Source organism: Peromyscus leucopus, chromosome 1 (genome assembly GCF_004664715.2).
Source record: "Peromyscus leucopus breed LL Stock chromosome 1, UCI_PerLeu_2.1, whole genome shotgun sequence".
NCBI lineage: Eukaryota > Metazoa > Chordata > Mammalia > Rodentia > Cricetidae > Peromyscus > Peromyscus leucopus.
In genome coordinates, this window is record NC_051063.1 from 131,110,368 (window position 1) to 131,126,540 (window position 16,173).

Sequence of the window (16,173 nt, forward strand, 5' to 3'; positions counted from 1 at the left end):
AAAATAAAGGAAATAGCAAGTGTTACGGTCAACACTTTTAATCCCAGTACTCTGGAGTCAGAGTCAGGCAGTTTTGTTAGTTCAATCCTACCCTGTTCTACAATGTGAGTTTTAGGCCAGCCAAAGGTATATAGTGAGATCCTGTCTGAATAAATAAACAAAACCTAAAAAAAAAATAACTCTAGTATGATAGTACGTGCCCATTAATTTCAACGTCCAGGTCATAAAGGCAGGAAGAAAAGGAGTCTAAGGCTTTCTTGGCCACAGAATGAATCCAAGGTTGACATGACATACATAAGCCTCAGTCTCAAAAACACAAAAAGGGCAGATGGAGAACATGGAGAAGAAACCTCTAAATATAAACATATAATTATGTTAAAATGTTCAAATGAATTAGTTTGGGGGATGGAGATATCTCAGCAGTTAAGAAAACTACCTTATCTTCCAGAGGACCTGAGTTTAATTCCAGCCAAAATGATGCCTCACAACTATCTCCAAATCCAGTTTCTAGGAGAGCTAATGCCCTCTTCTGGACTCCATATGCACATGGTGCACAGGAATGCAGGCAAAATGCTATACACAAATAGTATTTTTAAATTTAAAAAATTAAAGTCAGGTAGTGATGGTGTACACCTTTAATCCTAGCATTTAAGAGGCAAAGGTAGGTGGGTCTCAGAGTTGGAGGCCTGGTCTACAGAGTAGGGCTACACAGAAAAACCCCGTCTCAAAACAAAACAAAACAAAAAATTGGCTTAAAAGAAAGAAAATGATTTGCAAAAGAAAACAAAAGCACTACATTTTAACAGCTTTTCTCTTAAAAGAATCTAAATAAATCTGTATCATAAAATATTATGGGCACTCGGGAGGCAGAGGCAGGCGGATCTCCGTGAGTTTGAGGCCAGCCTGGTCTCCAAATCGAGTTCCAGGAAAGGCGCAAAGCTACACAGAGAAACCCTGTCTCGAAAAAAAAAATTATGGATATTTTTATTACATTATGTGCTTATTCAAAAGAAATTGCATTTCTGAAAATGTCAAAGTGGATAAATGAAACAATAAAGTTAAGTTATTATGGTAAAATATATTCTCTAGAATTTTATGCCTACTGAATAATAATTAAATAAACAACTCAGTATATTCATAAACAGACAATTTCTTGAAGGTAATACAGCACTTTTCTAAAGATTAACAGAAAAAAAGTATCTCACAGGGGGGTATTAAATGACATTTACTTAAAAAAATCAATTATGTTTCTTATAAAGTTGAAAATCAATGAAAAAGAAAATTAAAAATTCCTTAATGCTTTCCAAATAGTATATGGAAACATGACAACCATCAGGGTAGATACATTAAAATCATAATTATTCTGATATCACTGAACATGTTATTCACTATGTTCACTGTACAAAATTTCTGTTTCTAGTGGTAAGGTATGTAAAGCTTTTAAGAAAAGGTAATTGTATAATCTGAACTCTAGATACTCAATAGAGTCTTAAGACTCTATTTGTAGTAAACATAAAATAGAGTATTAAGGTACACAATATTTTGGGGAACACAATACCACCACATTTCCTCTCTTTTTGTCTAAAATTAAAGAAACCTTGTAACTAATACAAGAAAAACTATCTAATAAGTACATACAATATATACAGCCAAAAATTACATTAATGATGTCTAGTCCATTAACATTTGACAGATTCAGATGAAAACTCCATTATATATATTAACAATGTCCAGTCCAGTAACATCTGATACACTCAGACCAAAAAATTTTCATTACTTATCTTATTTAAAACAAGTAGTTTCTTTTTATTTCTGTTAATTTTGGAATTAACTCTAACCTGTTTTCCTTGATTTCCACCACCTTGATGTTTCAATACTACTTTAACCACCTCTTGGTGTCTCAGCTAAGAACGCCTGTCTCAGTTCTGCCTGGAAATCCACCACAGGAACTTGCTGCTGCTGCTGCTGAGAACGTCTTGGGTACAGGTGACACCTATAGTAAGAGTACAATATTTTTAAATTGCAAAAGACATTTACCTATGTAGCTAGCAGTAAGAATGACACTTTTATTTGAAAAGAGCCTACTTTAAAAAAAAGTCACCAGAAAAAGGCTAAGATTGCTATCTAGGTACTGAACATAACATTACACAATGAGTTAAGCAGTGTATAAACCAAAAAGGGATTTCTGACCACAAGAATGAACAAGTATGTGGATGTATCTTAGAGTGCTCATATAGAAACTATCAATAACATATGCACTCCAATTACATTATGTGAAAACCATACTTTCCAATTACATTATGTAAAAACAATACTTTCAACCCTGTGATCAGGCAAGGGATTTGCTAAATGAGTTACAAAACATTAATGAGGTCATTCCTATTTATCCTCCCAAGAAGATACTACCTAATACACTTATCCTCAATATCAAGAGAGGCAAATGGGAAAATTATGCCATTGCCCCAACTCATTTTCCTTTTCCAACCTATCATACAGTATTTATACATAATATAGAGATCTGAGGAAAACTCAATTTCTTTCTCCTTCAAAATCATCAAAATGCCAAGTTTTGTCACACATGCCTGCAATACCAGCAAGCGGGGAGGACAGACAAGTGGACTGGCACAAGCTATTGGTAATGAGTTTATATAGTGAGTTATAGATGAGCTCAAATGAGCAAATGAGACCCATTAATAATCAAAGCATCTAGAATGTAGAAACAATAGAATCAGTTCAAGATCAGCTTGTTCCATGGCAAGAACTTGTCTCAAAACATGCATATACACAAGCACACACTCACACATATACATTAAAATAAAAAATGAGTTGGAGAGTAGTTAAGAACATTTGTTGCTCTTAGGACTAGTGTTCAGTCTCCAACATCTACATGGTGGCTCAAAACCTTCTGTTAACTCTAGTCCCATAGAACCAGATGCCCTCTTCTCATCTTTCTTGATACCAGATACATACGTGGTGCAGACAGGCATGCAGGCATATCGATACATATAAGATAAAAATAAATCTTTATAAAATATATCCCATATATTTGATACCTGAAAAAACCTAAGTTCATCCCAACAATGAAAATGAGATTTTGGCTGAGTCATCTGTTACTGCTGCACAGAATTTAAAGTAAAACTCAACAGTCATTGAGGTAATGCCTCAGGACTATAATGCAAGTACTCGGGAGGCAGAGACAAGATGATTGTTGCCACAGTTTGAGATCAACCTGGTCTACATAGTGAATTGTAAGCCAGCCAGGGCTACCTGGTGAAACTGCCTCCAAGAAACAAATGAAATCAGATGTATGTTGTGGTAGAGCATACCAATAATACTGAAGAAGGATTGCTGTGATGTCCAGCTCAAGGCCCATCTTAGCTACATAGTGAATACCAGACCAGTACCCTGCTCCTCAAAACAAAAGAAAATGGTAGATCCTTTCCCACTAGCATGAGGCTTCTCTAACAGAATATCGACTAAGTATAACAAATCCTAAAATATCTCTGGAATAATCCTTTTTCAAATCTTTGGATCTATAAATGACTGAATTGAAGGAACCACACTAAAGAGAGTAAAATATTTACCAGAAATATTGTTTTGTTTTCAAGACAGGGTTTCTCTGTGTAGTTTTCGTGCCTGTCCTGGATCTTGCTCTGTAGACCAGGCTGGCCTCGAACTCACAGAGATCTGCCTGGCTCTGCCTCCGGAGTGCTAGGATTAAATACATGTGCTACTAGTGCCTGGCTCAGAAATATAAATATTAATGTTTACAAAACAATCCTTCCAAAGCAATCTGCAAAATGAAAATCTAATTTAAAAGCATAATAAGAATGATTTTTAAAAAGGAGGAAATAGCCATGCAGGCAGTGGTGGTCCATGCCTTTAATCCCAGCACTCAGGAGGCAGAGGCAGGCAGATCTCTTAGTTTGATGCCAGCCTGGTCTTTAGAGTGAGGTCCAGGATAGTCAGGGCTACACAGTGAAACCTTGTCTTGAGAAAACAAACAAATATACAAGCAAACAAAAAAAGAGAGAGAAGCTGGGCAGTGATGGCGCACACCTTTAATCCCATCACTTGGGAGGCAAAACCAGGTGGATATCTGAGAGTTTGAGGCCAGCCTAGTCTACAGAGTGAGCTCCAGGACAGGTACCAAAACTACACAGAGAACCCCTATCTCGAGAAAAAAAAAAAGAAAGAGAAAATAAGAAAACCTTGGCTCCCATCAGTTGTTTAAAGTGTGTAACCTTTCAACAACTATTTACATATGCATGAACAAATAAAATAAGACACAAAATGTTACCATGTTGCCTACTGTCTACAATTAAAAATGAATCCTGTAATATAAAGGATGTGAAAAAAGCATTAACAAATCAGATTTGTGGTAACTGCCCACAAATGCAAACAAAACAAATATCAAATAGTCTAATATAAGAAATAACTGTTACAACAGGCAATGGTGGCATACACCTTTAATCCTAGCTCTTGGGAAGCAGAGGGATATCAGAGTCTGAGGTCAACCTGGTCCACAGAACAAGTTTTAGGGCAGTCAGGACTACACTGAGAAACCTTGTCTCAAATCAAAAAAAAAAAAAAAAGAAAGAAATGTTACTATACTACTTATACCCTGCATTCAATAAAATAAAGCCAATATAGAAAGATAACAAATGTATACTGTTAAGAACCAAAAATCTAGCCAGCACTCGGGAGGCAGAGGCAGGCGGATCTCCGTGAGTTCGAGGCCAGCCTGGGCTACCAAGTGAGTTCCAGGAAAGGCGCAGAAACCCTGTCTCGAAAAACCAAAAAAAAAAAAAAAAAAAAAAAAAAGGAACCAAAAATCTAAACTTTCCTCTTACACAGCCACTAAGCACACATGTGAATTTCAAGATAATGCCCTGAAATGATACCAATTAGTGATTCTCTATAGAAAACAGAAGACTGAACTGGTAATAACTTTGAGACTCAATTTTGAGTTAATATATTAATATTCTGAGTATATTAAAGAGGTTTAGACTATCTAAAGACTTAAATTTCAATATATATATACACGATTTATGTGTGAATCAAAAATTCATTAAAGCTGGGCAGTAGTGGCACATGCCTTTGATCCCAGCACTCGGGAGGCAGAGCCAGGCAGATCTTTGTGAGTTTGAGGCCAGCCTGGTCTACAGAGTGAGATCCAGGAAAGGCGCAAAGCTACAGAGAAACCCTGTCTCGAAATACAAAAAAAAAAAAATTCATTAAAATATTTTTAAAAGTTTAGCTGGCTAAGATCTACTAATCAAAGAATCTAAATATAGCCAGGCATGGTATTGTACAAATGCTACTACCAGCACTTTGGATGTGGAGAAGGCTCAAGAGTCAAGATCATATTCTGCTTTGTGATGAAATCAAGGGCAGCACAGACTATCCATCTCAAAACAAAAGCAAACAAGAATGTTTAAAATATTATAAAGGAAGAGAAAATGTGTAAATTATTGTCCCATCAATGCAGAAAAAAAGCATTTACAATACAAAATGAACAACATAAAATAACTTAGATAAGGGGCTAGAGAGATGGCTCAGGGTTTAAGAGGACCTGGGTTCAATATCCAGTACCTGTGTTCAATTCCCAGCACCCACATGGCAGCTCACAACTGTCTGTAATGGATCCCAGGGGATGCAACACCCTCACACAGACATATTTGCAGGCAAAACACTAATGCACATAAAGTAAAAATAAATTTTTAATATTATCCCTTTAAAAAATAAGATATTTATACAGTGAACAATATAAAATTCTAAAGGTAAAACTCCCTTACACTTGCAAAAATAATGAGAGCATTTTCATAGAATGTATGAAGCCCTAAGTTTAATTCCTATATCACAAAAAAAAACAGAAGAAAAGGAAGCAACACTTCTATAATTGAAATATCAGAGAAAAAGGCACATTACAATGAAGAACAGAGTTAAAGAGCCATGTGCAGTGGTGCATGCCTTTAATTCCAGCACTCCTGAGGTGGAGAGCAGGTGTATTTCTATGAGTTCAAGCCAGCCAAGGCTGCACAGTGAGACCCTGTATCAAAAATTAGTAAAGAAATGATAGAAGTTGATTTAAGTTAGGACAATATAATTAAGAATTATTGTGTTTACATCTTCAGTTGTATTGGGTACTCAATTAATGTCATTATAATCTCTCCTTTGTATGACACTTTTCTGAGATTTGGGTCAAAACTGAGACTTTACATACTCTTGGTTGCTCAGTGAGGCAGTCCTTCTACGTTTGACCTGGACTTCTACCTCTGGTACGTGCTGTTCAGTAGTTCTTCTCAGGTGTAAGCGATCCCTGAAATAGGAAAAGAAAGATTTAATAAATGCATTAGTTTATGAAACAAAATTTTATTGAAATGGGTTTTCTTTAGGATTGAGACTTTGGGACTGGGTCTCAGATTTCTTGCCTAGGAGGCAGGAAGCCCTGTGCTCCATTCCCACCATTGCATAATCAGGGGTGGTGGCACATGCCTGTAATCTCAGCACTAAGGAGATGAAGAGAGGGGTACCATAAATTTGAAGTTCAAGGACATCCTCAGCTACCTAGAAAATTTTGGGTCAGTCTAGGCTACATGAGTCCTCATATTAAAAAATAAATATAGGATTGATAAAATAGCTTAGTAGGTAAAGGTGATTGGCAGCCACTAATGCAAACCAGATAATCAATGACTGATCCCTGAACCCTTGAAAAGGTGGAAGGATAGAATCTACATGTTCCATAGAATACATACTGCCCTTCTCTATACACACACTAATAATAAAATTAAATATAAAAAAGTTTGAATGGAAAAAGGGCTTCATTTAGAACCTTTTATCTTTAGTATACTGAATATTAAGACATATTCATAATTTAATTGAAACAATTAAAATTATGGCAAGGTGTACCTTTATATAAAGTCTTGGGATGCAAAGGCAGGAAGAGCCCTAAGTTCAAAACTAGTCTGTTCTACATATTGCGTTTCCAACAAGCCAGGGCTAATATGAGGCCATTTCTCCAACAATGGAGTGATCAAAACAAGGAAAAAAGTAAAATGTTAGAATTACTTTATATTTAAGTATTAGAATCTCTAATTTAAACAATCAAGTTTTAGAAGGACATTACATCAGAAAATCTGGATTTAAAGATCAGGAAATGAAGTAAAATCTATTTAGCTCCTACTATATTCTCAAACATATATGCAGATGTAAAACACACACACATACACAGACACACAAACACGTGCGTGCATGCACACACACATCACGTATACATACACAGACACATACAAATGCGCACTAGCCAAAAATAGCAAAGCTGACTCCAAATAATAGGGAAAATATTTTTAGATCATAATTCTTTTGTATAGCAGACTAATGAAGCATAAAAAATTAAATTGTGAAATTAATTAAAATTAATTGTATGGAAATGTTGCAGTCTTTGGGATTCACAAAGAAATAAGAGGGTTGCTTAAGCAAAATGCAATCAAAAAAACAAAAACACTACCATGTTAAGATCTGGAAACACTTTACAAAATGGCTGTTCTGTCAAATTGAAAATCGACAGCCTCATGGTGGCCATGTTAGGAACTGCGGGAATCATTCATAAGACTGAAATTAGATATACAAAACCAGAAAAGATAAATGAGAAGGCTTTTGACAAGTTAAGAAAGACTCTCAAAAGCAGAATCCAAACGTCAACTTTCTGAATCCTACCTATTTGTTAAAAAGATTGCATAGTACCATGGCACACACATACTAGTACTAAGGCAGGATTGCCACAGGTATTATGAAAAGCTGGACAGTCCCAAAACAAAGAGAGAAAAGATTGGTATATTATAATTGATTGAAGTCCAGTTTTAGAACAAAACAAAACATAATCAGAAAAAATAAGAGCTGAAAGTTTTAGAAATGATGGATAAATATACATGGTATTTCATATGACAGGCATACCTCAAAATAAAATCATTTTACATCTTGTATACAAAATAGATAAAAAAATATAAAACCTGCTTTTAAATTGGGTAAGCAGTTTTCCTAATAACATATTTACGTGACCAATCAGCATATGAAATAAATGTTATATTATTAATCAGAGACATTAAAATTTTTAAATATATTGATATCATTTGATAATGACAGAGTACATGACACAGAGAAAGGTAATGGAAATGTAAAGCTGTACTAAGCCTAGAGTAATTAATGAAAGTAGTACCAATGACATTCGAATAATGACCCTGCAATACCACTGCAGTGATGGAATAGTAAAACACCAACCTTGTATCACATATATGTTCACCAGCAGTATTATCAGTAACTGCCAAAAAGTGTTAACATTTTAAATGTCCACTAAGGATGAATAAAACCAGATGTGATATTATATAGTAGAATACATTCATTTACAAACAGAAATGAAGAACTGATCCAAGCTGTAACAGACTCAGAAATATATTTGATAATTTAATATTCTGAGACAGGGTCTCTCACGTACTCTAAGCTGTCTTTAAATTTACTATAAAGCCAAAGAAGGCATTGAACTCCTGATTCTGTTCTGTTGCATAAATCTTAGTGGTAGAATTGCAGTGGTTTGATTATTGCTAGGGTTATAGGTGAGTGCCAGCAGGTCCATTTTATAATTGATGAATAGAATATATAACCTACCAACCAAATATGAACCCCAAATTCTGCAATTGGAAAGAACATTGTCAAAAAATTTATAGTTTCTTACCATTTCCTATGAGTTCCTCAGTGTGAAAAAGGCTCAGTTAAGTCATCAATACAAAAATATTATTTCAATTTTCTAAATCTAACTTATATATAATCATATAAGAAGTTTATTTTGAAAGTAAAAACTTAAATCCATGCATAATTGCTCACATCTGTGTTTCAAAGTACTAGAAGGGAAGAGAGGGGTGGATCACCAGCTCCAGAGCAGTCTAGGATACTTACCATGTCTGAAATTAATGTAGATTATGCCAGAATCCTGTCTCAAATTTTAAAAACATATTTAATAAAATATAAAAATGCAGTAATTTGGTTCATTATTCTTTCAAATTTTCAGAGTAGTTTCAATTTCAAAAGTCATGAAAAATATCATTAACTTAATACATCAATAAGAATTATTCATGAGGAATAATTCTTATACCATGCACACCCCTGATTTCCTAATTATTTTCTTCTCTTGAAAAAAATACAATTTATATAGTATTAGCTGTTATGGATTTGAGTAGGTGGGTCCCTTGATGGCATGTCCCTCATCTTTGTTGGGATGATGCTCCTATCTCTCAGTTAGTCAAAAATATCACTGTGAGCGAGAATGGACTATCAAAACATTAAGAATGGATGACATAATACTAACATTGAGGCAACTGTTAATTATTAAATCTGGACAATAGAAATCAAAGGGAATACACGGGGCTGAGAACTGTTTAATGAATTATTGCCTTAAAAATAACAAATCTGACTACATATGAAACAGTAGACAGATATTAAAAATACATGAGCATTAAACACAAATACAAATTCCCTACCCAGCAGGAAAAGCTGTTTTAAGCACCACCAGTAGTTCCTGGGCTGTCTGTACTGTTCTAAACTCTCACCTACCTATTCTACTGAAAAACAAAAAATTAAGGAAGACACTGACACACAGGAACAGGTCATACAAACCTTTAGCCTCTATTCATGATTCCAATCCCCCACCCCTCACGCCTTCTATTACCAAAGGTAATGGAAAACACAGGACCAAGCGTGTGAGAAGGAGCCTGCGCAAACCAGTCTCCTTCCTCCCTCCCCTCCCCATTGCGACACTGCAGGAAAGGAGGGGCAGAGAGGAGCTGCTAAAGCACTAGCTTAAGGATATGGCTGCCATGTCCTCCACGCCAATACTGTGCAATCCTCAGCTAACTCCCTTCTAGCCTCAATGCAGGCAGAGGTGGGTGTCCTCCATAAGGCATCTGGTTTCCTGTGCCCACTGCAGTACTTTGGGTGGGGGGAGGGGATAGTCACCCGAAGTAGACAACAGTACTGCAATCCTGAGGAGAGGGTGTGGCTGAAATTCCAACACTGCAGAACTGATGAGCAGGTGTTTCAACGGGTGACCGCAGTGACTATCAGCGAAGTGGGGAGGGGTCTACTGCCCCCCCCATGCACCATGCTGCGCCTGCGCACACCAGCACCTCTGCAGCAGCGGCCATCTTTAGGGAACCTCACAATGGCGTTTGACACAGGACACGACCCCTTGGTAATAACAAGACTTTCAGAGATTAAATCCCAAACACCAGGAAAAAGAATAAAGCCAAAATTCACATTGTCGTGTTACCGCTACAATTCAGGGTGTGGGTAAAAGCAAGTTTTGCATACATTTCACACATTAACCACTGCAGTGAGGAATGGTTGACTATGTCAAAATAAACAAGAAAACAGAACACTGCGACTCTCACCACTATCTTGTATGCAGGAAACAATTCTACAGAACGATATGCAGCCCAATTGCCAAAGAAGATTGCAAGAAAAAAATCCTTTAAGCTGAGGTCCGGCCATCCAGAAAGGTCTGTTCCCACCCCTCCCCCTCTAATACAGCTGCATTCCAGATCCACCCCTACACCCCTCCCCCTGCGAGCCCCACCCTGGCAGAGCCTGGAACAGCGCTGCCTCTGCACTGCGGGGTTTCTTCACACACCCAGCTACCTCAGTTCTACCAGACTTGGCTCTGCAACCCCCTCTACCCACACGTCAGATTTCTGAGGCCTCAAACCACGGTGATTCATAAGCACTCTGGCCACCCACAACCTGGCCATCCCATCATTTCTCTGATCCACAAGTATCTTCTTGCCGCAAAACCACACGCCCATGGAAACAGTTGCAGCGGTCACAGGTCACAGGGCGAACCACCTGCTGGCCGCAGACTGTTCTCACCTGCCCTCAGTGCCACAGCCGCCTACCTACCCTGCCCATCTCTCCTCAGTGCTGGCCTCGGATTGTGCTCGCTTTCCCTCAGTGCCGCCACTCCGGCCGCAAACGACGCTGGCCTTCCGTCAGTGGCGCGGCTGCGGATAGTGCTAGCCTTCCCCACGTGCTGCGCGGCAGTGGATCGTGGTCATCTTCCCTCAGGACCACAGCCACCTAGCCTACTCAGCTTCCCTCAATGCTGACCTGGGATCGGGCTCACCTTTCCTCTGTACCGCGGCTCAACTTCCCTCAGTGACGGCTGTGTACCGTGCCAAGGGTTGGGGATCGTTCTCGCCCTCCCTCTGTGCTGCAGCCGCGGACCTTGCTCACCCTTTCTCAGTGCCGCGGCCGGACCCTCCTCTCCCTCCCTGAGTGCCGCGGCCGGACCCTCCTCATCCTCCCTCAGTGCCGCGGCAGCAGATCCTTCTGTCCCTCCCTAAGTCCTGTGGGCGCCGCTGATCATTCTCGCCCTCTCTCAGTGGCGCGGCCACGGACCCTCCTCACCCTCCCTCAGTGCTGAGGTCGCTGATCGCTCGCCCTCAGTGTCGTGGCCGCGGACCCTGCTCACCCTCCCTCAGTGCTGAGGGCACTGATCTTGGTCGCCCTCTCTCAGGATCGCAGCCGAGGACCCTGCTTGCACTCCTTCAGTGCCGCGGCCACAGACCCTGTTCGCCCTCCCTCAGGGCCGCGGCCGCGGATCTTGCTCGCCCTCCCTCAGCAGCGGCCGCGGATCTTGCTCGCCCTCCTCAGTGCCGCAGTGGCAGGGCGCGGCAGCCCAGCTCCCTCATCCTGGAATCCAGTTACCACTTTAGACTATCACAGCACTGGTAGTAGCTTACAGCACAAATGCTAAAGTAGACCCCTCCCTAAATTTGTCCGTCAAACGGCTCCAAAGGATTTCTCTCTGATTCTCAAAACTAGACGTATCTGACTGATTTTAAAAAATCCCCAAATCTATAATATCTTAGTCAAAACAAAAACGCAAACTCCTTGACAGCTAAACAAAAGCCACCGGCCCAACTGACCTTGCTCGCTCCATCGCGTTGAAATCGCTCCTCAAAACCAAGCGTCAGACATCTCCAGCTCCCTCTCCTCACTACGCCAGACTTGCCGCAGTGGCTCAGGTTTATCTCACAGCTCCCTACGCATGCGTCCCACCCAATGACGCACATGCGCACATTTTTTGCCGCAATGCAGGGATCTCACTGTCCCTCTGACCGGAATGACCTGTTAAGAGATGGCTATCGGGCCCCCAGCATTCCTGCTACAGTAACTTGAGCGAGTATTTTAGAAAATAGCCATCAACATGGACTCATGGGCACAATTACCTATTTTTAAATACTTTTAAAATAAAAATAATTTTTAGTTTCCTAGTTGTTGCAAGCAAGCATCACTGTTTAATAGATCATGATTTAAAAACATCGAGGTTTTTACTATATGTGATTTTTAAAAAGGAATTTTGATTATCAGTATTCAAGGGATTGTGATTCCCAGGCTATAATGTCCTACATATTGAGATACATTCTTTAGAATGATGATTTAGAGATGAAACCTTTTAGAGAAGAAAATTACCCTGACTCTTAATTCTACATTTTTAAATGTAATAATATTTGTTTTTGTTCTGTTTTCTTTATGCTTGGGGCCAACTGTGAAAATACTTCCTCCAAATCATAATGCATTTAATAGAAGCAGGGGCATTTAGTTATGAAACCTATCAGGGTTTTGGGGGGTGGTATTTTTTTTGTTTTGTTTTGTCTTGTGTTGTTTTTGGTTAGGGCTTTTGGAAACAGTGTTCTCTGTATAGCCTGTATAGCTCTAAAATTTGCTCTGTAGACCAGGGTTGCATCAAACTGCTCGTGTCCCATCAGTGCTGGAATTAAAGGCATAGGCTACCACTATCACAACCCAGCTCTATGTGCTTCTAAAAGAAGACTCCAAGTAAAAGTCACAAGTGAGAAATTCCCTTGCCTGCTAAATTTTGATACATTCAGAGTTTTGCTAAGAAACAAATATATGACCTTAGGCGCTGATAGTGATGAAACCCTGTAATTACAGATCTATGGAGACTTGTGTAGCAGGGTTCTTTTTTTTTTTTTTTTTTTTTTTTTTTTTGGTGTTGTTTTTTACGGGCACAAGCCCAGCACGGGAGACATTATCAGAAAACCTCATGTAAATTGTAGATACATATATCTGTATTTATGTCAGTAATTTTGGACCTAATAATACCGTCTACAACTGTAAATGCATTGTTGTGCTGTTAACTCCAATATGCAGGTATTTTGTTGTTATGCAGGAAAAGAAAACATCAAGTACAGAAAATAAAAGAAGCTACATTACATAATGTTTAACATACCTTTACACTTTCTTGTTGACCATCTTCAAGAACTGTTGGTGAGCTATTCTAATGGATATTATGTAGCAAAGGTTATCTCCCTGTTTTCTTCCCATTGAACTACAGTTCAGTTCCCAAACATCCTATATTCATCTTGAATGACAGTCAGTTTTATGTTTAACAATAACCTGAACTTTTGAAAACAGGTAAAAAAATTTATTTACATAAAAGCAAAAAAATTAAATATTCCTGGTACAAATGATAACCTACTTGATTGAGTGATACAAAATTGTCAATATGTAGAGTTAGATATGGAAATCATTTGCCTACCAAGGATGAGGCCTCAGATATATCAAAGCAATTCTAAACAATATTCAATAATTTTTAATCTACCACTTTTATTAATTTCTAACTATTTGTATATAAAATGATTTTGAAATTTGACTACATTAGGAACAACTTACAAAATAAAATGTAAAAATAACTAACAATATGTACCATGAAGATTTGTTTACCTACTGCCTTAAAATTAAGAAAGTGTATATACATAGTGTTGAAATTCATGCCTTTGAATTCAGTCTCTTTTGATTTAAAATATATCTGTGATACTTGGTCAATGTGTTCTGGCAAAGTTCTTAAATATTTACACAGTGGTCTGAATATTAGAAGACTTAACATAAACATTTAAAACCAATCCTAACATAGACTATTAGCACTACAATGCATTTCAGTGGAACCTCATCTGGGAGCAAGGGTTCTGTAAACATTTGTTGTTATTTTTGTCTTATGTCTTATTCAGAATATGTACAACATCACATATTATATTGAATAACCATTAATCATTTTTCTTGGATTTTCACATGGATATGACAATTTGAATGTTGTTGTTGTTTTTAACTGTACTTTCTATGGTTTTTCAGTACTCACAAGCTGCTTTACCGATGAAAATATAAGGATTAAGGCATATTTAAATTCAGCCTAAATATTGATTGTGTAAATTTTGATCCTTATTTTAACATTTATTGATCTTTTGGAATTCTAATTTTACTACTTATAAATACCTACATTACAAAGTAAGCTTTGTAACTGGTGTGATAGAGATGGAAGCTGGAGGATCAGAAAGGAGATCAAGGTGGGCTTTTATTTTATAAAGGACATAAGAAAAGAGGATTTAAGATTCTAGAAAATGCCTAATGAGCTTTCCAAACAGCACAAAAAATCATGATGTTTAGCTCACTTATTGCCTCAAAAATAATAACATTAATTATAGGCTTGAATTAGCATATTCTTTAAAGACAATACAGCAAGATTTTGTCAGTAAAATTTATCTGAATAGATTACTAGATTCTACTGTATCTTTAATCATTCGATCATTTCAAATATAAACACTTAACCCTCAAGCCAGACTGTTAGGGATATGGTTATGAGCTTTTAGGACACCAAATCTGACTTAAAAAATATTTTTAACAGTATTGACAATAGAGAACTTGCAGAATCTGATCAAGACTCCTACAACATATTAAATACAAACATTAAAATGGGTAATACCTACAGAATTTAAAATATGAATAACTTAGAAGAAAATCAGTGCACATTTCTGCTAACTTAGATTATTGGATATGACAGCTAAAACGAAAACAATAAAAAATAACAGGTAAATTAGATTCCATTAGTTACATAAGAGATTTTCTTTCAAAGTACAGTCTTCAAAAAGTGAAAAACCAATGCAGGCCTGAAGAAATCATGTGCCAAAAAAACAAACTGATTAATGTATAATATTCCGAATATTCAGTGAAGTAATAAACTCAAACATCCCTGTTTTTTTCAGAGGAAAAGTATTTAAATGGAAGTTCTCACACACAAGATTTAAAAATTGGCACTCAGATAAACACATGAATAGATACTGTTGTCAGTCATTGTGGAAATGCTAATGAAAACCACAAATAGAGACTACTTAGGGAAAATCAAAAAGACAATAGAGAAGGGCTAGGAATGTAGGAAAGGAGCTGGTTGGGGGTAAATTTTGTTGTTGTTTTTCTCAGGCAGGTTCTTAATCTATCCCAGGTGTACTTGGAAAATCCTCTATAGCTCTAAGAGGGATTGTTAAATTTTTCCACTTGGGGGAGATCTTGAGACAGGGAATGTCCTAGGTTGGAATTCACCATGTATACTATGCCAAATTGAATTAGGAATTATGTGGTGCTGGAAGTCAGAGAACTTTACAAGCCTTGGCTTCAAAGCAAAACCCCATCTGTTGTTTTTTATTGTTTTTTAGATAGGGTCTCACTATGTGGCTCTTACTGGTCTCTAACTTGTTGTGTGACCAAGCTGGCCTCAAACTCCTACTGTGCTTCCAGTCTTATCATTATAGATATGCTAACACAAGGCCCGGGCAGCTGGGTGGATATTTAGTGCATTTGTGTATGACTAAGAGAAAGGACCTGAAAATTTACTACAAGCTGAAAAGAATGTAAACTAATGCAGCCACCTTAGACTAAAAACACAGCGGTTCATTCCTGTTATCTCAGGAAATGGGAGGCAGGAAGTTTGCCATCAATTAAGATGTCCCTGAAGTAAACACCATGTTCTAGCTTAAATTGAAAAAAAGAGTGGGGCTGTTTTCAAAGTCATAACAAAACAAAGTTGAATGACTTTGGCACTGACTTCGTCAATCCTGAAAAAACTAACCGTTAAGTTGCCAAAAGACCTGCATTTCAAACTAGGCATGGTGGTTCACCCTACAATGTTCGTTCTTGGGTGACTGATGCAGGTAAATTTCTATGAGTACCAGCCAAGCCTGAACTACACAGTAAGACTCTGAAGAAAAAAAGAACTCAAGTTCAGCAAGGGGGAAGGCATGGTACACACCTATAATCCTAGCACCAAGAAAT

General features: G+C 37.8%; 1 protein-coding gene across 1 annotated transcript; it reads right to left on the minus strand.

Annotated features, from left to right (window-relative positions):
• Positions 1–1,854: 1,854 nt before the first annotated feature.
• On the minus strand, positions 1,855–12,088 carry Snurf (SNRPN upstream reading frame). The gene is made up of 3 exons (XM_028862152.2): positions 11,976–12,088; positions 6,227–6,322; positions 1,855–1,993 (listed from the first exon to the last, which is right to left on the minus strand). The coding sequence occupies exons 1-3, from the start codon at positions 11,987–11,989 to the stop codon at positions 1,882–1,884; spliced, it is 222 nt and encodes a 73-aa protein (XP_028717985.1). The 5' UTR covers positions 11,990–12,088; the 3' UTR covers positions 1,855–1,881.
• Positions 12,089–16,173: the final 4,085 nt, after the last annotated feature.